The 25,162-nt window shown below is 52.8% G+C and overlaps 1 protein-coding gene across 16 annotated transcripts in view; it reads left to right on the top strand.

Moving 5' to 3' along the window:
- The window catches only part of GTF2IRD1 (GTF2I repeat domain containing 1), a 148,251-nt gene that overhangs the window by 86,177 nt on the left and 36,912 nt on the right, over positions 1-25,162 (top strand). For 6 of the 16 annotated variants that reach the window (XM_001150464.8, XM_054655781.2, XM_009453297.4 and 3 more), the window contains 8 exons: positions 4,732-4,779; positions 5,707-5,772; positions 7,064-7,247; positions 15,143-15,192; positions 15,362-15,463; positions 17,608-17,691; positions 18,816-18,999; positions 19,582-19,610. In XM_001150464.8, the coding sequence (XP_001150464.4) occupies positions 4,732-4,779; positions 5,707-5,772; positions 7,064-7,247; positions 15,143-15,192; positions 15,362-15,463; positions 17,608-17,691; positions 18,816-18,999; positions 19,582-19,610 (747 nt within the window). The remainder of the gene's footprint in view (positions 1-4,731; positions 4,780-5,706; positions 5,773-7,063; positions 7,248-15,142; positions 15,193-15,361; positions 15,464-17,607; positions 17,692-18,815; positions 19,000-19,581; positions 19,611-25,162) is intronic. The other 10 variants (XM_001150523.8, XM_063814510.1, XM_054655779.2 and 7 more) reach the window with 4 other exon arrangements.

Below are 25,162 nucleotides of genomic sequence, written 5' to 3'. Positions count from 1 at the left end.
GTGGGCCAGGCAGGCCCCAGGTGTTTCTTGGTGTCAGCCGTCTCTAGTAGAGGAAACCCAATATATGCCTGACCCCAATCCAAGGCTGGGTTCCTTTTGGAAACCTCAAGTAGGCTCTATTTATTTATTTAGAGACGGAGTTTCACTCTTGTTGCCCAGGCTGGAGTGCAGTGGCACGATCTCGGCTCACTGCAACCTCTGCCTCCCAGGTTCAAGTGATTCTCCTGCCTCAGCCTCCTGAGTAGCTGGAATTACAGGCATGTGCCACCACGCCTAGCTAATTTTGTATTTTTAGTAGAGGCGGGCTTTCGCTATGTTGGTCAGGCTGGTCTTGAACTCCCGACCTCAGGTGATCCACCTGCCTCAGCCTCCCAAAGTGCTGGGATTACAGGCGTGAGCCACTGTGCCTGGCCATAGGCTCCATTTATAACAAGGCCCAGCGTCCTTCCCAGGAGCCACCTGTTGGAATTAATTTGTCCATTTATCCAACAACTATTTATTGAGCATCTGTTGTGTACCAGGTCCTGTGTAAGGGGCTGGAGACAAAGCAGTGAACCAAGCAGAAGTCCCCACCTCCTGGGGTGCACATCCTCATGTGAAGAGATAGATGGATAGTAAGCAAATAAGTAAAATAGGCAGGCTAAGGTGGCTCATGCCTGTAATCCCAGCACTTTGGGAACCCAAGGTGAGGGGATTACTTGAGGCCGGGAGTTCAAGATCAGCCTGGGCAACATAGAGAGACCCATCTCTTAAATTTTTTGAGATGGAGCCTCACTCTGTCACCCAGACTGGAGTGCAGTGGCGCGATCTCAGCTCACTGCAACCTCCACCTCCCGGCTTCAAGCAGTTCTCCTGAGTAGCTGGGATTACAGGCGCCCGCCACCACGCCTGGCTAATTTTTTTGTATTTTTGGTAGAGACGGGGTTTCACCATGATGGTCAGGCAGGTCTCGAACTCCTGACCTCAAATGATCCTCCTGCCTCAGCCTCCCAAAGTGCTGGGATTACAGGCGTGAGCCACCACACCTTGCCTCAACAAATATTTATTGAGCACTTGCTATGTACTAGGTCCTGCGTAAGGGGCTGGGGAAAAAGCAGTGGACCAAACAAGTGTCCCTACCTGCTGGGGTACACATCCTCGTGTGGAGAGATAAACAGTAAGCAAATAAGTAAAATAGGCAGGGTGAGGTGGCTCACGCCTGTAATTCCAGCACTTTGGGAGGCCAAGGCGAGGGTACTGCTTGAGGCCAGGAGTTCGAGACCAGCCTGGGCAACATAGCAAGACTCCATCTCTACAAGATTTTTTTTTTAATTGACTGACACAGTGTCTCACAGCTATAATCTCAACACTTTGGGAGGCCAAGGCAGGAGGATTGCCTTAGCCCAGGAGCTTGAGACCAGCCTGGGCAACATGGTGAAACCCTATCTCTACAAAAAATACAGAAATTAGTTGGGTGTGGTGGTGTGTGCCTGTAGTTCCAGCTACTTGGGAGGCTGAGGTGGGAGGATTGATTGAGCCCAGGAGGTTGAGGCTGTGGTGAGCCGTGATGGTGCCACTGAGTAAGACCCTATCTTAAAATGAATAAATAGGTCAGGTGCATTGGCTTACAACTGTAATTCACCATTTTGGGAGGCTGAGGCGGGCAGATCACTTGAGGTCAGAGTTCAAAACCAGCCTGGCCAGCATGATGAAACCCCCTTCTCTACTAAAAATACAAAAATTAGCTGGGCATGGTGGCGCATGCCTGTAGTCCCAGCTACTCAGGAGGCTGAAGCAGGAGAATCACTTGAACCCAGGAGGCAGAGGTTGCAATGAGCCAAGATTTTGCCATTGCACTCCAGCCTGGACGACAGAGCAAAACTCTGCCTCAAAATAACTAAATAGATAGATAGATAGATAGATAGATAGATAGATAGATAGATAGATAAAAATTAGACAGGCACGGTAGGACCTATGTGTAGTCCCATCTACTCAGGAGGCTGAGGCAGGAGGATCCATTGAGCCCAGGAGTTGGAGCCTGCAGTGGGCTATGATGGTGCCACTGCACTCCAGTCTGGGTGCTACAGCAAGACACCATCTCAAAAAAAAAAAACAAAAATAGGCTGGGCATGAAGAATTGCATAATCCTAGCACTTTGGGAGGCTGAGGCAGGCAGATCACCTGAGGCCAGGAGTTCAAGATCAGCCTGGCCAACCTAGTGAAACCCCATCTCTGCTAAAAAGACCAAAACAAAATTAGCTGGGCACGGTGGCAGGCACCTGCAGTCCCAGCTACTTGGGACACTGAGGCAGGAAAACCGCTTGAACCTTGGGAGGCGGAGTTTGCAGCCGAGATCACGCCACTGCACTCCAGCCTGGGCAACAGAGTGAAATTCTATCTCAAAACAAACAAACAAAAATAGGCAACAAGGCAGGATGCTTAGGATGTAACACTAAGCAAAAGAGGAAAAATTGATTGTGCTTTGCTTACAACTGTGTTGCAAACGTAATCACTGGGGACGAACAAGGGTAGAGCAAAACAGTAGCAGTGTTAGGCAAAATGATTTGCGTTTTTAATTTTCTACATCAGTTATGATGCACTTCTAATACTTTGGTAATGAAGAAAAAAATATGATTTGTCCAGCACAAACTGGGCATGACCAGACTTGACAGCAGTCTGTGGCGTAGCTATCCAGAGAGTTTGGTTGACGCCAAGCTCAGGCTAAGATGACAGCATGGCGTGGCGGCTAAGGAATTGGCACGGTGCCCAGCTGGGTTTGCAGTGGCCTTAGAAAACACCATAGAAGCCTCCATGCAGCACTCACAGCCAGAGGCTGGGTGGCACTGCAGGGGTTGGGGGCCTTGGATGAGCACAGCATCATTGCTGTTTGTTTCACAGAGCAGAACACAGGCTCAGCAAGGCTCATCCACCTCCCCAAGGTCACACAGCCTTGGGCTGGAAAACATGTTTCCCATGCAGGGCTCCTTCCCAGGCACCCCAGTCAAACCTGATGAATTAAGAAAATTCTGGCTGGGTGTGGTGGCTCACACTTATAATCCCAGCACTTTGGGAGGCCAAGGCGGGTGGATCACCTGAGATCAGGAGTTCGAGACCAGCCTGCCCAACATGGCGAAACCCCGTCTCCACTAAAAATACAAAATTAGCTGGGCATGGTGGTGCGCACCTGTTATCCCAGCTATTTGGGAGGCTGAAGCAGGAGAATCACTTGAACCCAGGAGGCAGAGGTTGCAGTGAGCCAAGATCGCACCATTGCACTTCAGCCTGGGTGACAAGAGCGAAACTCTGTCTAGAAAAAGAAAAAAAAAGAAAAAGAAAATTCTGATGGTAGTCACATCTGTAATCCCAGCTACTCAGGAGGCTGAGGCAGGAGAATCGCTTGAACCCGGGAGGTGGAGGTTGCAGTGAGCTGAGACTGCACCACTGCACTCCAGCCTGGGTGACAGAGTGAGACTCTGTCTCAAAAAGTACAAAACAACAACAAAAAAAGAAAATTCTGAGATGTCCAGGACCACCATGGATTAGTGGATTTTGCATGTGTGTGCTTTTTCTGTTTACACATATTTGATATGAAACAGTTAAATGATACAGAACTGTGTAATACATTGAGCAGGTGCAGTGGCTCATGTCTGTAATCCTAGCACTTTGGGAGGCCAAGGTGGGAGGATCGCTTGAGCCCAGGAGTTCGAGACCAGCTTGGACAACATGGCGAAACCCTGTCTCTACAAAAAATTTTAAAAAGTAGCCAGCCGTGGTGGTACATGCCCCTAGTTCCAGCTATTGAGGAGACTGAGGCGGGTGGATCGTTTGATCCCAGGAGTTTACAACCAGCCTGGGGAGCATAGCAAGACCCCATCTCTACAAAAATAAAAAATACAATTAGCTGGATGTGGTGGTACCTACCTGTAGTCCCAGCTATTCAGGTGGCCGAGGAGGGAGGATAGCTTGAGCCCAAGAGGTTGAGGCTGTAGTGAGCTGTGATTGCTCCACTGCACTCCATCCTGGGCAACAGAGCAAGACCCAGGAAAAAGCTCCAGTCACATCCTCCTCAGGCAACCACTAGTATTCCTAGCATCTTCCCTTTGTATGTTTTTATCTATGTGCTAATTCATGTGATGACTATTTTAAACAAATTGTCCCTTGTATTCTCACCTGGAAGTTTTTTTGTTTGTTTGTTTGTTTGTTTTTGAGACGGAGTCTCACTCTGTTGCCCAGGCTGGAGTGCAATAGCATGACCTCGCTGCAACCTCCGCCTCCTAGGTTCAGGCGATTCTCCTGCCTCAGCCTCCCGAGTAGCTGGGATTACAGGCATGCGCCACCATGCCCAGCCAATTTTTGTATTTTTAGTAGAGACAGCATTTCCCCATGTTGGCCAAGCTGGTCTCAAACTCCTGGCCTCAAGTAATCCACCCACCTTGGCCTCCCAAAGTGCTGGGATTACAGGCGTGAGCCACCGTGCCCAGCCGAGGACTTTGTCTTGTTCCCACGTGTCCTCAGTGTCTAGAACAGACTAGCTTGGGAGGTGCATGCAAAATGATCTCAGCCTGCTTTCGTGTGAAGGCCAGGGTAGGCACCTGTATGGAATCGGGGTCCCTGATCCCATTGGAGTGGGTGCCATGCTTCAGAGTTGGGGCCCCCTGGCCTGCCATTCCCCAGCTATCTGGCCTGACGTCGGCAGTGCATGGCTTAGGAGATGATGAATGTGGCTTCCCGGCATCCTCTGTTCTCTTTTAGACAAAGGTCTGAGTGAGGACGCGCGGCCCGAGGAGAGGCCTGTGGAGGGTGAGGCCCTGTCTACCCCTGACATTTTACGCCCACCCCCACCCCATCTCTCTTCCCCTGCCGTCCACCTCCCCTTGGCCTCTGGGTCTCTTCGTTCTCTCCACCTCATCTCTCTCCAGCACCCTGGTGTGGGGGTGGGAATCCTGTGGGCTGCCTGATATGGGAGGAGATTTAAGGATTTGTCTTCTAGAACCAGGAGGTTCCTGGTCAAAGGTGAGAGCAGTTCCCACTGCTAAGGAAAATTGCAAGCCTTTGTTTTTATTACACACCCTGCTGCTTTGCGCAAAGGTTTTAAGACTGGGAACTGAGCCTCCTCTATCTGAGCAAGTAGATTAGAGGCCTGAAAGCACAAAATTTGCTTTGTGTCCAGCAGACACGCCCATTCTCAGGAACGTGAGAATTCCCTCCCTGCTGAGAATGGAAGTAGGACAGAGAGAGAGGGAGGCCAGGGTGAGGGTGGGTCTGTTTCATCTCTGTAGTATCCTGGAATGGAATGAGTGAGAATTGTCACTTCCCCAAACCCAGCCTGGCAGGAGGAACCATGAGTCTTAACACAGTTCCGCTGCCACCTGGTGGCAGCCTGCTCAATTTGCAGGCTTAGTGGGTACCTACTAGTTCTATCACATGCTACACTCAGTCACATACCTAGAAAGACCCATGGTCACTCCTAGTCCACAGAACCTTCCAAATCTTCATTCAGGCTGGCGGTGCCCTAGATTTGATTTCGCAAACAAGAATGTGAGCCCAGGAATTGTGGACCTGTCTGCGTGTGCCATTTCTGAGGAAATAAGTTACCCACCGCCCCAGCCCCAGCCTTCTCCCATTCCAAGATCCCACCACAGGGCCAATGTTGGTACCAGCAGAGCAGGAACATCAGCCGAGAAGCTGCCACCAACCAGCCTCAACAGACTGCCTTTTGCCTTCCAGACAGCCACGGTGACGTGATCCGGCCCCTGCGGAAGCAGGTGGAGCTGCTCTTCAACACACGATACGGTGAGCAAGAAGTGGGACAGGGTCTGGGGGCATCCCGGCCCCCCTCCAGCCGCCCTGTTTGCAGAAGGGCTTTGGTCGCATCCCCTTGCCTGTTCCCATCCCAGCTGTTCTCTGGGCAGGGACAAGGGAGAGAGGGAAGGGAGGAGCTGGGACCCATCATGAGGATGGGGACACTAGAGAGGCTGTCACTCAGGCTCCCTGGCTCACTCACTCACACTCTGCCTCAGTCGCAGGTTGGAGAGGCCACTCCCTCCCCTGTAATGTCGCCAGTCCTCAGCCCTCCGCCCTCACCCTCATCCCTCCGCCCTCACCCTCATCCAGGGTCCTCAAGAAGACTCATAATAAGAATAAGATAAGATAACCTCAGTGGTGTGCCGGGCATGAGGCTAGGTGCTTCCCCATGTTTTTCTTTCTTTTTTTTTTTTTGAGGCGGAGTCTCACTCTGTTGCCCAGGCTGGGGTGTGGTGGCGCAATATCAGCTCACTGCAACCTGCGCTTCCTGGGTTCAAGAAATTATCCTGCCTCACCCTCCCGAGTAGCTGGGATTACAGGCACCTGCCACCATACCCGGCTAATTTTTGTAGTTTTAATAGAGACAGGGCTTCACCATGTTGGCCAGGCTGGTCTTGAACTCCTGACCTCAAGCGATCTAGCCACCTTGGCCTCCCAAAGTGCAGGGATTATAGGTGTGAGCCACTGCACCCGGCCCCCTGTGTTCTTGTATCCCATCTCACAAAATCCCCGTGTCCTAAGACCCACTTTACAGATGAGGAGAACTGAGGCCTGGTAAAGGGGTGTGACTCATCCAAGGCCCCACACTACTCAGTGGCAGAGATCGGGTTCGTTCGAAGGCGTGGTATTGTGCCACAGCAGCGTGTGGGGTTGCTTATGGTGGCAGGAGGGACACTCGGGGGGCCTTACTGGAAGGGCGAGGCCCAATGGACTTAGGGGGAAGCAATGCCGAATCTCAGCAGCCATTAGTGGTGGCTTCTGTACTGCCTGGGCATGAGGGCATGGACCCAGCGTGGGCCTTGGGGTAACCCTGGGTTGAGTTCCTATCCCCTGGCTCTGCTGTTCAGTGGCTCTGTGACCTCAGACAAGTCACGTCCCCTCTGAACTCCAGGTTCCTTTCCTGCAGGCTGGGGGGCCACTCTTTCCACATCCCAGGAAAGCTGGCAGGCCCTCAAAAGGGCTCTGGCAGCTTTGCCCCCCGACACAGGCACGGGACACAGGGGTTGAGGCTCCTGGCCCTGTGGCACCAGGTGGCCCTACAGCAGCCATGTCTCTGCAGCCAAGGCCATTGGCATCTCGGAGCCCGTCAAGGTGCCGTACTCCAAGTTTCTGATGCACCCGGAGGAGCTGTTTGTGGTGGGACTGCCTGAAGGCATCTCCCTCCGCAGGCCCAACTGCTTCGGGATCGCCAAGCTCCGGAAGATTCTGGAGGCCAGCAACAGCATCCAGTTTGTCATCAAGAGGTAAGGCCCGACCAGGTCCACGGGAGACAGCACCGGGCCTGCTCAGCACCCAGGGGCAGGAGCAGCACCAAATTGCCATCAGGCGATTCTTGTGCCTCAGCCACCTGAATAGTTGGGACCACAGGTGTGTGCCACCATGCCCAGCCTTTTTTTTTTTTTTTTTTTTTTTTTGAGACAGAGTCTCACTGTCTCCCAGGCTGGAGTACAGTGGTACGAACTTGGCTCACTGCAACCTCCGCTCTGGCTTCAAGCGAGTCTCCTGCCTCAGCCCCTTGAGTAGCTGAGACTACAGGTGCGCGCCACCGCGCCCGGCTAATTTTTGTATTTTTAGTGGAGACAGGGTTTCACCATGTTGGCCAGGCTGGTCTTGAACTACCGACCTCAAGTGATCCGGCCACCTCAGCCTCCCAAAGTGCTGGGATTACAGGCGTGAGCCACGGCACCAGGCCTTTCTTTTCTCTCTCTCTTTTTTTTTTTTGACAGCAAGGTGTTAGATGGGGTTTGGCTGCAGTTGGCAGACATGAGGCTCCCCAGGCCTGCCAGACCCAAAGCCCTCTCGCAGTCTCAGGAGAGCAGTGTTCAGTTTGCCCAGATGCAGAATGGGAACGTCCCATCAGCTCACGGGTTCTCCAGGCTGGCGTGTTGGTGTCCTGGGCCGGGGGCTGCGAGCAATGCCCTGTCGTCCCAGAATGGGAAAGACCAGCAGTGGCTTCTACAGGCTGTTTCTGTTTCCTTGAGCATGTTGTGTTTTTGCCAATGAGGGCCCGGGACAGCACCCATGGATATACCCTGTGTGCCCAGCTGGGATAAACAGTCCCTTTGGGCCTGGGCGCGGTGGCTCACGCCTGTAATCCCAGCACTTTGGGAGGCTGAGGCGGATGGATCACGAGGTCAGGAGATCGAGACCATCCTGGCTAACACGGTGAAACCCCGTCTCTACTAAAAAAAAAAAAATACAAAAAATTAGTCAGGCATGGTGGTGGGTGCCTGTAGTCCCAGCTACTCAGGAGGCTGAGGCAGGTGAATGGCATGAACCTGGGAGGTGGAGCTTGCAGTGAGCGGAGATTGTGCCACTGCACTCCAGTCTGGGCAACAGAGCGAGACTTCGTCTCAAAAAAAAAAAAAAAAGTCCCTTTGGAGAAGGTGGTGGCAGTTATTGAGTAAAAATGTGGTTGGGGGATTTCAGGAACAGTGGCTCATGCCTATAATCCCAGCACTTTGGGAAGCTGAGGTGGGAGGATTGCTTGAGCCCAAGAGTTCAAGACCAGCCTGGGCAACATGGCAAGACTGTGTCACTATAATTTTTTTTTTTTTTAACTCTGGTGTGGCAGCACATGCCTGTAGTCTCAGCTACTCAGGAGGCTGAAGCAGAAGGATCACTTGAGGCCAGGAGTTCAAGACTAGCATGGGCAACATAACAAGACCCCATCTCTACAAAAAAATTTTAAATTAGCTGGGCATGATGGTGCACACCTGTAATCTCAGCTACTCAGGAGGCTGAGGTGGGAGGATCACTTAAGCCCAGGAGGGGTTTGGAGGCTCCAGTGAGCTATGATTGCACCACTGCACTCCAGCCTGGGTAACAGAGCAAGACTCTTCCTCAAAAAAAAAAAAAAAAAAAAAACGGAATGGGAGGATCATATTTCCATTTTGTGTTTGTTACTTCTGTGTTACTGTAATAGCACATATTTAGGCTTGGTTTACGGCTGGGCACGATGGCTCATGCCTGTAATCCCAGCACTTTGGGAGGCCAAGGTAGGCAGATCACTTGAAGTCAGGAGTTCGAGACCAGCCTGGCCAACATGGTGAGATCCCATCTCTACTAAAAATACACAGATTAGCCAGGCGTGGTGGCTCACACCTGTAATCCCAGCTGTAATCTCCCTGTCATCAGGAGACTGAGGCACAAGAATCACTTGAACCCGGGAGGCGGAGGTTGCACTAAGCTGAGATCGCACCACTACACTCCGGCCTGGGCAACAGAGCAAGACTCTGTCTCAAAAAAAAAAAAAAAAAAAAAAAAAAAATAGGCTTGGTTTGGTTGAAAGTGGCAAGAAAGAAGAGACTCTTAAGGGTTTGTTCCTCCAGGAGAATAGATGGTTCTCAAACTGGGAGACTCACAGCGTCATTTTTCATACAGTGGCGAGGAGATCCACTGGGACAGGGAGCTCTACTGCAGGGCCTGCTCTATGCCAGGAGGGAGGCTGCTGCTCCATGACACACAAAGAGCAGATAGCAAAAAGCTATGCAACAGGGCTGGAGAGCAAGAGTCATGATTCGTGCAGTAGAAGCAAAGGCTTCAGCAGGCCAGGATGAATGCAGCCACATGCCCGGTATGTCTGGACATATTAAAAGGAAGATTGAGCCAGGCATGGTGGCTCATGCCTGTAATCCTAGCACTTTGGGAGGCTGAGGTGGGCAGATCACTTGAGATCAGGACTACTGAAAATACAAAAATTAAGGCCGGGCGCGGTGGCTCACGCCTGTAATCCCAGCACTTTGAAAGGCCAAGTTAGGCAGATCACCTGAGGTTGGGAGTTTGAGACCAGTCTGACCACTATGGAGAAACCCCATCTCTACTAAAAAATACAAAATTAGCCAGGCGTGGTAGCGGGTGCCTGTAATCCCAGCTACTCTGGAGGCTGAGGCAGGAGAATTGGCTTGAACCCAGGAGGCAGAAGTTGCAGTGAGCCGAGATCACGCCGTTGCACTCCAGCCTGGGCAACAAGAGCAAAACTCCATCTCAAAAAAAAAATTAGCCAGGCATGGTGGCATGCACCTGTAATCCCAGCTACTCAAGAGGCAAAGAGGAGAATCACTTGAACCCGAGAGGCGGAGGTTGCAGTGAGCCGAGATCTCACTCCTGCATTTCAGCCTGGGGGACAGTAACACTCTTGTCTCAAAAAAATAAAAAGGGAAGATCACATTTCAGGTGGTTTAAGGATAAACTCATGATAGACATATAGCCCATCAGATGTGTGAAAACAGGGAAATAAAGATTCACAAGAGAATATGTGTAATTATAGTACAGTAATTGGCTCTACTATATACATGTATAGTACTGTACTGGTTGAAGGAGGGCTTCTTTCAACAAATTCTCAGCCTGAGCAATGTGGTGAAACCCCATCTCTAGGGAAAAAAAAAAAAAAATTAGCCAGGCTTGGTGGTGTGCACCTGTAGTCCCAGCTACTTGGGAGGCTGAGGTGGGAGGATCGCTTGAGCCAGGAGGTCGAGGCTGCAGTGAGCCATGATTGCACCACTGCACTCCAGCCTGGGTGACAGAGTAAGACCCTGTCTCGAAAAATTTTTTTTTAAATTTTTTTAAAAATACATTCCGTCCAGGCGTGATGGCTCACGTCTGTAATCCCAACACCTTGGGAGGCCCAGATAGGAGGATCGCTTGAGCCCAGGAATTTGAGAGCAGCCTGGGCAATGTATCAAGACCCCATCTCTACAAAAAATTTTAAAAATTCTCACACCTGTAATCCCAGCACTTTGAGAGGACAAAACAGGAGGGTCGCTTGAGGCCAGGAGTTCGAGACCAGTCTGGTCAACATAGCAACCCCATCTCTATTTTATTTTTAAAATTAAAAAATTAGCCAGGTGCAGTGGTGTGTGTCTGTAGTCCCAGATACTTGGGAGGCTGAGGCGGAAGGCGGAAGAATAGCTTAAGCACAGAGGGTCCAGGCTGCAGTGAGCTATGATGGCATTACTGCACTCCAGTCTGGGTGACAGAGCAAGACCTCGTCCCTTTAAAAATACAAAGAGAGGCCGGGGCATGGTGGCTCACACCTGTAATCCCAGCACTTTGAGAGGCCAAGGCAGATGGATCACTTGAGTTCCAGAGTTTGAAATCAGCCTGGCCAACATGGTGAAACACCATCTCTACTAAAGGTACCACACATTAGCTGGGCGTGGTGGTGCACACCTGTAGTCCCAGCTCCTCGGGTGGCTGAGGCTCAAGAATCACTTGAACCTGGGAGGTGGAGGTTGCAGTGAGCTGAGATCACATCACTGCACTCCAGCCTGGGCGACAGAGCGAGACTCCTTCTCAAAATAAATAAATATAGGGTTTATAAATAAATAAAACACAAAGAGACAAACAAATTAAAAAACCATCCTGGGTGCCTGCCAGGTCCCAGGCTTGCTGCCCAGCAGTAAATGCCACCAAGTCCTGCCCTGGAGTTGCCGATGTCACCCAGACAAAATCAAAATGTCATGTCAGGTAGAGATAACTGCTGTGACAGGATATAATGCAGAGTGAGGGGGAGAGAGGGACAGGAGGAACCTGGATAAGAAGGTGACATTGAAGCGGTGACCCAGTGAAGGGAGAGGGCCAGCCAGGTGCATAAAGAGTGTGGGAGCAGGCCAGGCGTGGTGGCTCACACCTGTAATCCCAGCACTTTGGGAGGCTGAGGCAGGCAGATCACGAGCTCAGGAGTTCGAGACCAGCCTGACCAACATAGTGAAACCCCATCTCTACTAAAAATGCAAAAATTAGCCGGGTGTGGTGGGGCGTGCCTGTAATCCCAGCTACTCAGGAGGCTGAGGCAGGAGAATCACTTGAACCTGGGAGGTGGAGGTTTCAGTGAACCGAGATTGTGCCATTGCACTCCAGCCTGGGTGACTCTGTCTCAAAAAATAAATAAATAAATAAATAAATAAATAAATAAATAAATAAAGACTGTTGGGACAGAGAAAAAGTCATGCAAAGTCCCTGAGGCAACAACGTGCTTGGGTGTTTGAAAGCTCACAAGGTGCCCTTGCAGCTGGTACAGGGTGAGTGAGGGAAGGATGGTGAGGTTGAGGCCCAAGAGGTAGCAGGGGACCAGGCGTGTGGCCCACACCTGTAATCCTAGCATTTTGGGAGGCTGAGGCAGGAGGATTGCTTGAGCTCAGGAGTTTGAGACCAGCCTAGGCAACATGGTGAGACCCTATCTCTATAAAAAAGAAAAATAGGCCAGGAGAGGTGGCTCACGCCTGTAATCCCAGCACTTTGTGGGGGTTGAGGAGGGTGGATCACCTGAGGTCAGAAGTTCGAGACCAGCCTGCCCAACATGGTGACATCCCATTTCTAAAAATTCAAAAATTAGCCAGGCATGGTGAGGGGGGCCTGTAATTCCAGCTACTCAGGAGACTGAGGCAGGAGAATTGCTTAAACCCAGGAGACAGAGGTTGCAGTGAGCTGAGATCGCGCCCCTGCACTCCAGCCTGGGCGACAAGAGCAAAACTCTGTCTCAAAATAAATAAATAAAAAGGTAGCAGGGGCCAGATCACATGGATTTTGGGCCAGCTTAAAGAGTTTGAATTTTATTTTATTTTTTAAAAAGTCTTAAGAGACAGGGTCTCATTCTGGTTTGTTTTTATTTTTGTTTTTGCTTTCTATGCCTATTCCCTCAAACCGTAAACCAGGGGCACCCGGGCAGCTTGAGGTCAGGTGCCAATTCAACAGCAAGTCCTCATGAATGACATTTTTTATGGCTTTGTGCAGAGACACCTTGTGCTCATGAGCATTGGTTTTTTGTTTTTGGTGGGTTGGTTTTTTTGTTGTTGTTTGTTTGTTTTCTATTTTTTGAGACAGAGTCTCACTCACTCTATTGCCTAGGCTGGAGTGCAGTGGCACCATCTCAGCTCACTGCAACCTCCGCCTCCTGGGTTCCAGCGATTCCCCGGCCTCAGCCTCCTGAGTAGCTGGGATAACAGGCGCATGTCACTACGCCTGGCTAAATTTTGTATTTTTAGTAGAGACGGGGTTTCACCATGTTGGTCAGGCTGGTCTCGAACTCCTGACCTCAAGTGATCCATCCACCTTGGCCTCCCAAAGTGCTGGGATTAGAGGCGTGAGCCACCATGCCTGGCCTTTTGTGGGGTTTTTTTGAGACAGAGTCTCGCTCCAGGCTGGAGTACAGTGCTGCTGTCTCGGCTCACTGTAGCCTCCACCTTCCAGGTTTAAACGATTCTCCTGCCTCAGCCTCCCGAGTAACTGGGATTACAGGCGTGAGCCACCATGCCTGGCCGTGAGCATTTGTTTTAAGAGACAAGTCTTTCTTTAGCCCAGGCTGGAGTTTAGTGGCACAATCATAACTCACTGCAGCCTTAAACTCCTGGGCTCAAGCAATCCTGCTTCAGCCTCCTGAATAGCTGGGACTGCAGGGGCACGCCACCACACCTGGCTAATTTTTACATTTTTTGTAGAGAAGGGGTCTCGCTATGTTGCCCAAGCTGGTCTCCAACTCCTGGGCTCAAAGCGATGCCCCTGCCTCAGCCTCCCAAAGTGCTGGGATTACAGGTTGAGCCACCGCACCCAGCCTTGAGCATTTTTTAAAGTCACGATGGCTTTCTCCACCTGTCATTTGGAAAGGGAGACAGGTTAGCGCAGTGGCCGATGGGAGAGGCCGTCTGGTGGGTTTGAGGCCAGCTCCTCCTGTTACTCCCTGTGGCCTTGGCAGCCGGCTGTGCTATTTAAGGGGAAGCACTGTCGCTACTCTGGCCTGGGACTCAGGGGCTCTGCCCAGCTTCTGCCTCTCTAAGGTTACTGCTGGGAAGTCACTTCCCCTTTCAGAACCTGAGTTCTCCCATAAAGAGGAGGGGCCTAAATGCAGTCCGAAGCCTTTTCTAGCTCCTGAGACTGTGGTTCAAGGCAGGGCTATGCTTCCCCTCCCAGCCCTGGCCCCGTGACCCCAGCTCTGTGCCTGGCACTGTACAGAAGCCTAAGAGATGCCCACCGCCAGAGCGGGCACCAAATCCTCATCTACTGAGGACCCCAGGGGTGCCCTCCCTGAGAGTTTGGCCTTTGGGCTCACTCCCAGGCAGAGACTCCTCGGAGTTGCTGCTTGATTACCCCTGTGACAGAGAGCTCATTACCTCTCCAGGCCCATTACCTCTCCAGAGAGCTCATTACCTCTCTGCTCCATGGCCTACCCTGCCATCCCCTAACAGCCCCTGTCTGGCCAGCATGATTCTCCTAGTGTCCTCTACCCACCACAAACCCCAGCCCCACAACAGGCTTGCTCTAACAGGACAAGTTGTGCTGAAGATGGGGCCTTCAGAAGCAGTGCTGTATGATAAAGAAGGTTGACTCATGGCTGAGCAGGGCTTTCTGGAGTCTGTGGAGCTAAAGACATTAGCATAATACAAAGCTGGGCTTGGTCGCTGGCGCTTCCGACTGCAGTAACACAGCAGCTCTCAGACGTGAGCCGTAGATCTCAGACCTTTCCAGAAGCTTGGAGTTCTTGCTTCGTAGTGGGCCCCGACTGTTTCTACTCTTTTCTTTCATTTTGAGACGGAGTCTTACTCTGTCACCCAGGCTGGAGTGCAGTGGCGCTATCTCAGCTCACTGCAACCTCTGCCTCCCAGGTTCAAGCGATTCCCCTCCCTCAGCCTCCCAAGTAGCTGGGATTATAGGCGCCTGCCACCACGCCTAGCTAATTTTTGTATTTTTAGTAGAGACGGGTTTCACCATGTTGGCCAGGCTGGTCTCAGACTCCTGACCTCAAGTGATCTGCCCTCCTCGGCCTCCCAAAATGCTGGGATTACAGGCATGAGCTACTGCACCTGACCTTGTTTCTACACTTTAAACCAGCTCCACGGGAGGCCCCCTGAGGCCACCTGCTCCAATCCCAGGCAGTGACAATCGTGCAATGTCCCTGGAGCAGGAGTGAGATATCAGATGGACCTGTTCAGGACTGGGCGGGTCTCACTCCCAGCTGGATCCTTCAAGCCCAGCGCAGCCCCCCAGATTCCACATGTGGGGTGGCAGGGACTCCAGGCCTGAACTATGCGTAGCCAGAAGGGTCCATTGCAGGAATGTGCAGACTGAGGCCCAGAGAGGAGGGCTGAGCAGTCCCAGAGATGCTTGGAGGGACCTCTGTGATAGCCCCGCTTGTGTTTTCCAGGCCCGAGCTGCTCACTGAGGGAGTCAAAGAGCCCATCGTGGATAGTCAAGGTACCCAGCGCGGGGTCGTGGGCCATGGTGTGGGCGGGCAAGGGAGGGCCCCAGGCCTCTGCCACCAGCCCCTCCTCCTGCTGCCTCTGTCCTGCTCCCATCCTGGCCCTGGCATTCTCCCCACACCCCCGCATTGGGTTTCCCCTAACGATGCCATCTTGGGTCCCAGGAACTGCCTCCTCACTTGGCTTCTCTCCCCCTGCCCTGCCCCCAGAGAGGGATTCCGGGGACCCTCTGGTGGACGAGAGCCTGAAGAGACAGGGCTTTCAAGGTAAGGTTGAGCTCACAGGGAGGTCTGTTGTCCCAGCACCAGGACCTTGACCTGGTTTGGGTTTGGAGGGCCAGGGTGGAAGTGGGGAGGAGCTGGCCCCCAACTTCAGGGCCTAAGGGACCAGGCAAGCCAGGTTGGCAGCCCAGGCCCGGCTGTACCCTGCCAGCTCTGTGTTAGAGACTCCAGGGGAGAGGGGGTGCCTACAGGTGGACGGTGGGGGGGAGCCCAGAAGCCTGCCTGCCCCCTCCCTGCCCCACCCCCAGAGGTAGCTGACACGCCCACTCCTTTTTCAGCAATCAGCTGTGGTCTTAGTGCTTTGAAATCAGAATAGGAGCCAGACGCAGCACCTCACGCCTGTAATCTCAGCACTTGGGAAGGTCAAGGTGGGAGGATCGCTTGAGGCTGGGAGCTCGAGACAAGCCTGGACAACATAGAACCCGTCTCTATGTCTATTTTTAAGAAAAGAAATCAGGGGCCGAGTGCAGTGGCTCACGCCTGTAATCCCAGCACTTTGGGCGGCCGAGGCAGGTGGATCACTTGAGGCCAGGAGTTCAAGACCAGCCTGGCCAACATGGTGAAACCCCGTGTCTACCAAAAAAATACAAGAATTAGTTGGGCGAGGTGGCGTGCACCTGTGATCCCAGCTACTAGGGAGGCTAAGGCGGGAGAATCGCTTGAACCTGGGAGGCGGAGGTTGCAGTGAGCCGAGATCATGCCACTGCACTCCAGCCTGGGTGACAGAGCAAGACCCTGTCTCAAAAAAAAAGAAAGAGAGAGAGAGATGGTGGTCTGGGATCCCTCCAGCACATGCTGGCACTTGTCTTTGTTTGTTTGTTTGGATGGAGTTTTACTCTTGTTGCCCAGGCTGGAGTGCAATGGCGTGATCTCAGCCCACTGCAACCTCCCCTTCCCAGGTTCAAGCAATTCTCCTGCCTCAGGCTCCCAAGTAGCTGGGATTATAGGCATGTGCCACCACACCCGGCTAATTTTTGTATTTTTTTAGTAGAGATGGGGTTTCACCATGTTGGACAGGCTGGTCTCGAGCTCCTGACCTCAGATGATCTGCCCACCTCAGCCTCCCAAAGTGTTGGGATTACAGGCATGAACCACTGCACCCAGCTTTTTTTTTTTTTTTTTTTTTTTTGAGACAGAGTCTTGCTCTGTCACCCAGGCTGGAGTGCAGTGGTGCGATCTTGGCTCACTACAACCTCCACCTCCCAGGTTCAAGGGGTTCTCTTGCCTCAGCCTCCTGAGTAGCTGGGATTACAGGTACGCACCACCATGCCTGGCTAATTTTTGTATTTTTAGTAGAGATAGGGTTTCACCACGTTGGCCAGGCTGGTTTCCAACTCCTGCCCTCAGGTGATCCTCCTGCCTCAGCTTCCCAAAATGCTGGGGTTACAGGCATGAGCCGCCGCGCCCGGTCACACTTGGGCGTTTTTAATGAACACTTTCTGGGTGAGGGTGTCTTGGTGGCTCATTCCTGTAATCCCAGCACTTTTGGAGGCTGAGGCAGGCAGATCACTTGAGCTTGGGGGTTCGAGGCCAGCCTGGGCAACATGGCGAAACCCCATCTCTACCAAAAACACAAAAAAGAAATTAGCCAGGTGCGGTGGTGCACGCCTGTGGTCCCAGCTACTCAGAAGGCTGAAGCAGGAGAATCGCCTGAGCCAGGGAGGTGGAGGTTCCACTGGGAGCTGCCAGGCCCATCCCCTGTGTCTGTGGGGACTGCCCATCCTCCTCCATCTGCTAGATCAGCTGGGCTTCCATTCCCTCGCTTGTCTCCAGCCCCCTAGTGACTTCATGAAGCCCCCGCCCCCTGCCTGCCAGCCCAGGGCACAGGACTCTCCGTACTCTATGGTGTCCCTCCCCTCCGGGGCTTATTTATTGGTTTGGTGGTTTTCAAATGTCATCAATTAACTTAATTTCCAACTCATCACTGTTGTGGCAACAGTGCATGTCCTTCTGAAAAAAAACACATCTCCATCAACATGTCGGTGCTGAAGGACCTGAGGGGCCCACTCCAAAGATCCTTTAATTGCCGGAGAAGGAGTTCCCCATAATTAGAAAATCATCTTCCTTAAAAGTCACCAAGTGCTTTTTCACTCAACAGCCCAAACCCATAATCGTTTTGCGCTTTGCAGAAAATTATGACGCGAGGCTCTCACGGATCGACATCGCCAACACACTAAGGGAGCAGGTCCAGGACCTTTTCAATAAGAAATACGGTAAGCAGTGCAGAACCCCCGGGGAGGGACACGCAGCTGCTGTGCACAGAGAAGTGGGAGGCTTCCCAGTTCCAGCCGAGGGCATTTCTGGGGAAACAATTCACCCCTTTACATGTACTTCTTGAGCATATACTACGTGCCAGGCACTGTCTCAGGCACTGGGGATATTGCTGTGAATAAAACAGACACAGTCCCTGTACTCACGAGCCTTGCAGACCAATGAGGTGAGATACACTTTCAACAACTACACCCAGAATTTAATAGACAAGGGCCCGGCGCAGTGGCTCCTGCCTGTAATCCCAGCACTTTTGGAGGCTGAGGCGGGTGGATCACTTGAGCTCAGGAGTTCGAGGCCAGCCTGGGCAACATGGCAAAACCCCATCTCTACCAAAAACACAAAAAAGAAATTAGCCAGGTGCAGTGGTGCACACCTGTGGTCCCAGCTACTCAGGAAGCTGAAGCAGGAGAATCGCTCGAGCCTGGGAGGGGGAGGTTGCAGTGAGCTGAGATCGTGCCATTGCATTCCAGCCTAGGCAACAAAAGCGAAACTCTGTCTCAAAAAAAAAAAAAAAATGGAGCATATGACATGGGAGCATATTGGTGTGGCTTTTTCTTTCGTTTCTTTTTTTTTTTTTTTTTTTGAGACAGGGTCTCACTCTGTCACCCATGCTGGAGTACAGTGGCGTGATCATGGTTCACTACAGCCTCAAACTCCTGGGCTCAAGCAATCCTCCTGCCTCAGCCTCCCAAGTGGCTGGAACTACACCCCACCGGGCACTACCATGCCCAACTAGTTTTTAGAAATTTTTAGTAAAGACAGGGTCTTGCTGTGTTGCCCAGGCTGATCTCGAACTCTTAGACTTAAGAGATCCTCCTGCCTTGGTCCCCCAAAATGCTGGGATTATGGGCATAAGCCACCATGCTGGCCTTTTTTTTATGTTCTGATCAAACAGCTCAGATTGTAATGCCTATACCTTTCCACAGTGCTACACTACATAAGAGCTTTCTCATACCATTCACTCTCCTGCACGCATGTCTTTCCATCACAACCCTGCAATCCCATGTACACACACCCCACGCTGCCTCTCACTCCTGACGGGCAGGACCCTGCCTCTCGCCCACAGGGGAAGCCTTGGGCATCAAGTACCCGGTCCAGGTCCCCTACAAGCGGATCAAGAGTAACCCCGGCTCCGTGATCATCGAGGGGCTGCCCCCAGGAATCCCGTTCCGAAAGCCCTGTACCTTCGGCTCCCAGAACCTGGAGAGGATTCTTGCTGTGGCTGACAAGATCAAGTTCACAGTCACCAGGTACTCAGCGGGAAGGGTGAGGGTGAAGAGGCAGGACTAGCTCAGATGGGAGCTTGCACCTGCAAATCCTTCGCCTTTCCCTAGGTCCTGCCCTCCCCCCTGGACAAGGTGGCTCTCCTGGCACCATCCTGGGTCCTGGGGGTGGTTGGAGAGGGACTGCAGGCCAGCCCAAGTGCAGGGAGCCCTTCAGAAGTGGGACTGGTCACCCCCCCATGGCAAGAGCAGCCTTTGAGGGCATCTTCAACCTGTTCAGCAACACCCGCTCACTGCACCCCCAGCCCCCGGGAAAGGTATTCAGCCCCCATCAGAGGGATTTGCCCAAGGTCCCGGGGCCAGCCAGGGCAAAGCCTGCACAAGGCCCAGGTCTGCGTCCTGCAGAGTGACACTGCCAATGCCAGCACCCTGCCACATTGTCTCAGTGTCCCGCGCACACAGAGCCCCAGGGCAGCTTGTTAAAATGCAGATTCTGCTGCTGTAGGTCTGGGGTGCTCCCAGGGGAGACCGAGGCCACTGAATCCCAGGGGTGTCTTCCTCATCCCCCAGGCCCTCCCCATGACACCCCTGCCTCTGTTTCTCTTCTAGGCCTTTCCAAGGACTCATCCCAAAGCCTGGTAAGAGGCACTGGCTGTGGAGGGGGCACTGGGAATAGGGCCCGATCATGGTGCTGGGGACTGGAGCTAAGCCTGCTGTGGGGCGCAGGTTCTGGGGTCTGGGAACAGAAGCCAGGCCCCTGCCTTTCTTTTTTTTTTTTTCTGAGGCACAGTCCTTCTCTGTCACCCAGGCTGGAGTGCAGTGGCTTCATCTCGGTTCACTGCAACCTCCACCTCCTGGGTTCAAGCAATTCTCCTGCCTCAGACTCCTGAGTAGCTGGGATTACAGGCAATTGTCACCATACCTGGCTATTTTTTGTATTTTTGGTAGAGACGGGGTTTCACCATGTTGGCCAGGGCTGGTCTCAAACTCCTGACCTCAAGTGATCCACCCACCTCGGCCTCCCAAAGCATTGGGATTACAGGCGTGAGCCACTGCGCCCGGCCTAGGCCTCTGCCCTTCTGTTTAGCCACCTTACCTGGGCGCCTGCCCCAGGTAGATGGAGGAATGCTAAGCTTGAATGTGGCCCCAGATCCTGGGGCAGAGAAAGGGGTGGTGGCGTCAGTGACTTCTGAGTTTTACCCAGTCTGGGTTCAGGAGGGAGGGGCCAGGCCGGGTCAGTGCACCTGCTCCTCCTGATAAAGGGGGTCTGGTCGACCTCAGTGAATAGGTGAGGTTGGAGGCGAGTGGGTTCCTAACCGCAGAAGGAGGGGTGTCTGCATGGGGACCACAAGCATGTTGGTAAGATGTGGGTGGCGCCTACCCTGCCTTAAATTTTTGTGTTTTTAGTAGAGCTGGGTTTCACCATATTGGCTAGGCTGGTCTCAAACTCCTGGCCTCAAGTGATCCTCCTGCCTCGGCCTCCCAAAGTGCTGGGATTACAGGCATGAGCCACCACACCCGACCTCCTGACCCTTTTTAAGGCACCCATCCACTTCTGTCTCCACCATGGACTGTGTCCTGGCCTCCCAAACCCAGATTTCCAGGGGCTGTCCCTGTGGGGTGATCCCAAACCCAGATTTGCAGGGGCTGTCCCTGCGGGGCGACATGCCACTTGGCGAGCACTAAGGGCTGGCCAGAGCCTCCAGGGCGGGCCAGGCACGGTGGCTCACACCTGTAATCCCAGCACTTTGGGAAGCCAAGGCAGGAGGATCACTTGAGGTCAGGAGTTTGAGATCAGCCTGACCAACATGGTGAAACCCCATGTCTATTTAAAATCCCAAAATTAGCCAGGTGTGGTGGCACACACCTGTAATCCCAGCTACTTGGGAGGCTGAGGCAGGAGAATCACTTGAACCCGGGAGGCAGAGGTTGCAGTGAGCTGAGATCGCGTGACTGCACTCCACCTTGGGCGACGGGACGAGACTGTCTCAAAAAAAAGAACTTAGGGTACAGTGATGTGGCGGCTGCTGACAGGCCACGGGAACCCCCAGAAGGGGGATCAGGAGGGTGAGGGGTAGTTGGAGAGGGTTTCCTGGAGTAAGGATGGCCCTGCTTGGGCCTCAGGGGAAGATGGGACTTTGAGAGGCAGAGAGGAGGGTGGGTTTGGCGGGGTGAACAGCAGGGGTTGGGGGGTCACTGGATGCCAGAAGTGTGTTTCCGGAGCTCTCGGAGGGGCAGAGTGATGTTGGAAAGGTGGAGACAGTGGAAGCTGCAGCAGCACAGTGCAGTGAGTGTGGCTCCAGTGGACACCCGGCTGAGAGGTCACTGGGTTTCTGGCCCTGCACTGGTGCTTTATGCGGGTGCCTTTCACACATATTTCGGGAGGTCCTGCTGGGACAAGGCGGTATTCTAGGAACTAGGGTTACAGCAGAGTGCAGACAGAGGAGGCATCTCATTTAGTCTTCATAGCTAGGAGGTTGACGCTAGAGCCCACCTTACAGAGGGGGAGAGTGAGGCTCGGTGTGAGTGATGTATTAATACTCTGTGTCCCAGGGCTAGCAGGTGGCCGTGGCCTCAGCCCTCAGGGATAGGGCCATGCCCTTTCCAGGCATTGGCACCCAAGCCAGGTATCCACCTGGAGAACCAGCTCCACACTTACTCATGCCACTAGTCATGCTGGGCTGGGAACACGTCCAGGCTCCTGGGAGTCTCTGAGGGTTCACCAGAGGTCACTGAGTGCTACTCCTGCACCAGAATGGGCTTTTCTCAAACTCTCCCTCACACAGTTCCCAAAGCCTGGCCTGGGCCAGCACTGGCAGTTCCAGGGTGAATCGGAGTGGAAGCTGGGGTCTGCTGGGGGAGGCAGGGGAAATAGCAGACCCCTTCATCTGGAGGCAGGTGTCCCAGGGCAGGTGGAGGGGTGGCAGATAGTTGCAGAGAGGCAGGTGGCTGGGGACAGTGCCCAGGAGTCAGCCTTCAGGGTCCTAGGCAGCATGTGGGCCATGGGAAAGCGCCGCCTCGTTCAAGTCCCTGTACCCACCTGACTAGCCGTGGGAATCTGAGCCTTCACTTCCTTACTGCTAAGATGGACAAGCACACCTGCCTCGCCATGTGATCTGAATATGGGAAAAGATGGGCAGTGCTAGGTTAGCTGGGAGGACTATTTTCCACCAATTGCCCTCTTTTTTTTTTTTTTTTTTTTTTTTTTGAGATGGAGTTTAGCTCTTGTTGCCCAGGCTAGAGTGCAATGGTGTGATCTTGGTTCACTGTAACCTCCGCCTCCCAGGTTCAAATGATTCTCCTGCCTCAGCCTCCTGAGTAGCTGAGATTATAGGCGTGTGCCACAGCATCCAGCTAAATTTTTGTATTTGTAGGCACCCTAACACGGTGAAAGTCCAGGCTGGTTGACCAGGCTGGTCTCGAACTCCTGGCCAGCCTCAAGTGATCCGCCCATCTTGACCTCCCAAAGTGCTGGGATTACAGGCGTGAGCCACCGCGCTCAGCCGCCTTTCTTTTTGTCCTCGTTTGCAAATACAGAATGGACCTTAGTCTGCAAACTCAGAAGTGCGAGACATGTATTTTTATTTTTCTAAAATTGAACTGGACTCCTACCAAAAGCCCCTAATGCAGAGTGGCAGAAACTTTATCTGAGTCCATTTTGGATCATCGTTTCCCTTGAGCTTGCACTAGGGCCTGGAACCTTCTGTGAGGCCCACTCAGTAGACACTTCCACACCGCAGAGAGACTGAGCATGAGAAGGTCCGTGCTTGAAAAAGGCCTAACAGTGGGATCTCGGTGCAAAGATGGGAGAGTGAAAACCGAGTGGTGAAGAGATGACTGTGGCACCCAGCAGGGAATTCCCAGGAGGGTGAGGCTTCGGGAACTTTCCAGGGGGACAAACCCTGTTAAGAATGGCTCTAGGGCCTGGTGCTGTGGCTCACGCCTGTAATTCCAGCACTTTGGGAGGCCGAAGTAGGCAGATCACGAGGTCAGGAGTTCGAGACCAGCCTGGCCAACATGGTGAAACCCCGTCTCTACTAAAAATAAAAAATTAGCTGGGCATGGTGGCGGGTGCCTCTAATCCCAGCTACTCGGGAGGCTGAGGCAGGAGAATCGCTTGAAACTGGAAGGCGGAGGTTGCAGTGAGCCAAGATCACGCCATTGCACTCCAGCCTGGGCAACAAGAGTGAAACTCCGTCTCAGAAAAAAAAAAAAAAGAATGGCTCTAAACCAGGAACAGTGGTTCACCCCTGTAATCCTAGCACTTTGGGAGGCCAGGGTAGGAGGATCACTTGCGGCCAAGAGTTTGAGTCCAGCCTGGGCAACGTAACAAGACCCCGTCTCTACAAAAAAATTAAAAATTAGCCAGGCACGGTGGCACCCACCTGTAGTCTCAGCTACTCAGGAGGCCGAAGCAGGAGGATGGCTTGAGCCCAGGAGGTGGAGGTTGCAGTGAGCTGAGATTGTGCAACTGCACTCCAGCCTGGGTGACAGAGCATGACGCCATCTGAAAAAAATAAAAATAAAAAGAATGGCTCTGAGATTTTTTTAGGTCACTTATTGAAGGTTCCCATGGAAGCCTTTCCTAACAGAACCACCTCGAGAAGGTAAAAATTCTGAAAGAGATTGTGCTTTTTTGTTTTTGTTTTGTTTTGTTTTTTTGTTTTAAGATGGAGTTTCTCTTCTTGTTGCCCAGGCTGGAGTGCAATGGCACGATCTTGGCTCACTGCAACCTCCACCTCCCAAGTTCAAGCGATTCGCCTGCCTCAGCCTCCTTAGTAGCTGGAATTACAGGTGTGCACCATGGCACTCAGCTAATTTTTGTATTTTGAGTAGAGACGGGGTTTCACCATGTTGGCCAGGCTGATCTCAAACTTCTGACCTCAGGTGATCAGCCCGCCTCAGCCTCCCAGAGTGTTGGGATTACAGGCGTGAGCCACCGCACCTGGCTGAGATTGTGCTTTTTTGAAGATGAATCAGTCATTAAATTGCAAGAGCCCCACTGCACCCTAGAGCTGTGAGCCTCCCCAGTGTAGGGTGAGAGTACAGCCACTCCTGGACTGGTTTTGTTCTGGGTCAAAAGAGATGACTCAGGCCAGACGTGGTGGCTTATACCTATAATCCCAGCATTTTGGGAGGCCAAGATGGGAAAATCACTTGAGCCCAGGAGTTTGAGACCAGCCTGGGCAACACAGCAAGATCCCATCCTACAAAGACATTTTTTTAAATTAGCCAGACATGGTGGGGACGAACAACTGTATTCCCAGCTACTCGGGAGGCTGAGGCGGGAGGATCCCTCGAGCCTAGGAGTTGGAGGCTGCAGGGAGCCATAATTCCAGTGTGTGTGACAGAGTGAGGTCTTGTCTCTAAAAAGAGAGAGAGAGAGATAAGCCCAGAATGTCTTTAATGTTTTCCCAGCTGGGGACATCACATTTGCCTTCAGTGCCTCAGTTTCCCCACTAAAATCTAGAGGCCCTGCCTGCTCTGACATGCTGAGTGGCGGGCAGGCGTCTGGCTTGAGAGGAAGGCATACTTGGACTTGGACCAAGCCTCAGAGGGCAGTGGGTGAATTTCAGGCCTCAGGTCAAGGGAGCTGTGGGCCAGGGGTTTCTGGGGGCCAGGGGTGCTAGAAGGCACCAGACTGAACTGGAGGGGACCTGGTGGGGGGCCTCGGGTTGCAGAGGGATGGGGGGACTGGGTCCCTGAACTCATACCAGAAGGAACTCCAGCCCTGCCCGCAAGGGGCTGAGACAACCCACGCTCGACCCTGGGGGCTGAACGCCATTGGTAGCTGGTAGCTCTATACTGCCCAGCCAGGCCACACCCACCTGCCTGCAGCGGCACTGAATTAAATTAGGGAGACTGCCAGGCACAGTGGCTCATGCCTGTAATCCCAGCACTTTGGGAGGCCAAGGTGGGTGGATCACGTAAAGTCAGGAGTTCGAGACCAGCCTGGGCAACATGGTGAAACCCCAACTCTACTAAAAATACAAAAATTAGCCAGGCATGGTGGTGCACGCCTGTAATCCCAGCAACTTGGGAGGCTAAGGCAGGAGAATCACTTGAACCTGGGAGGCAGAGGTTGCAGTGAGCCAAGATCGCGCCATTGCACTCCAGCTTGGGCAACAGAGCACAACCCGGTCACAAAAAAAGAAAGAAAAAAGAAAACCCAGGACAGCTAACGGGGGCT

Source organism: Pan troglodytes, chromosome 6, assembly GCF_028858775.2.
Source record: "Pan troglodytes isolate AG18354 chromosome 6, NHGRI_mPanTro3-v2.0_pri, whole genome shotgun sequence".
Classification (NCBI taxonomy): Eukaryota; Metazoa; Chordata; class Mammalia; order Primates; family Hominidae; genus Pan; species Pan troglodytes.
This window is presented reverse-complemented; position numbering and strand designations above follow the sequence as displayed.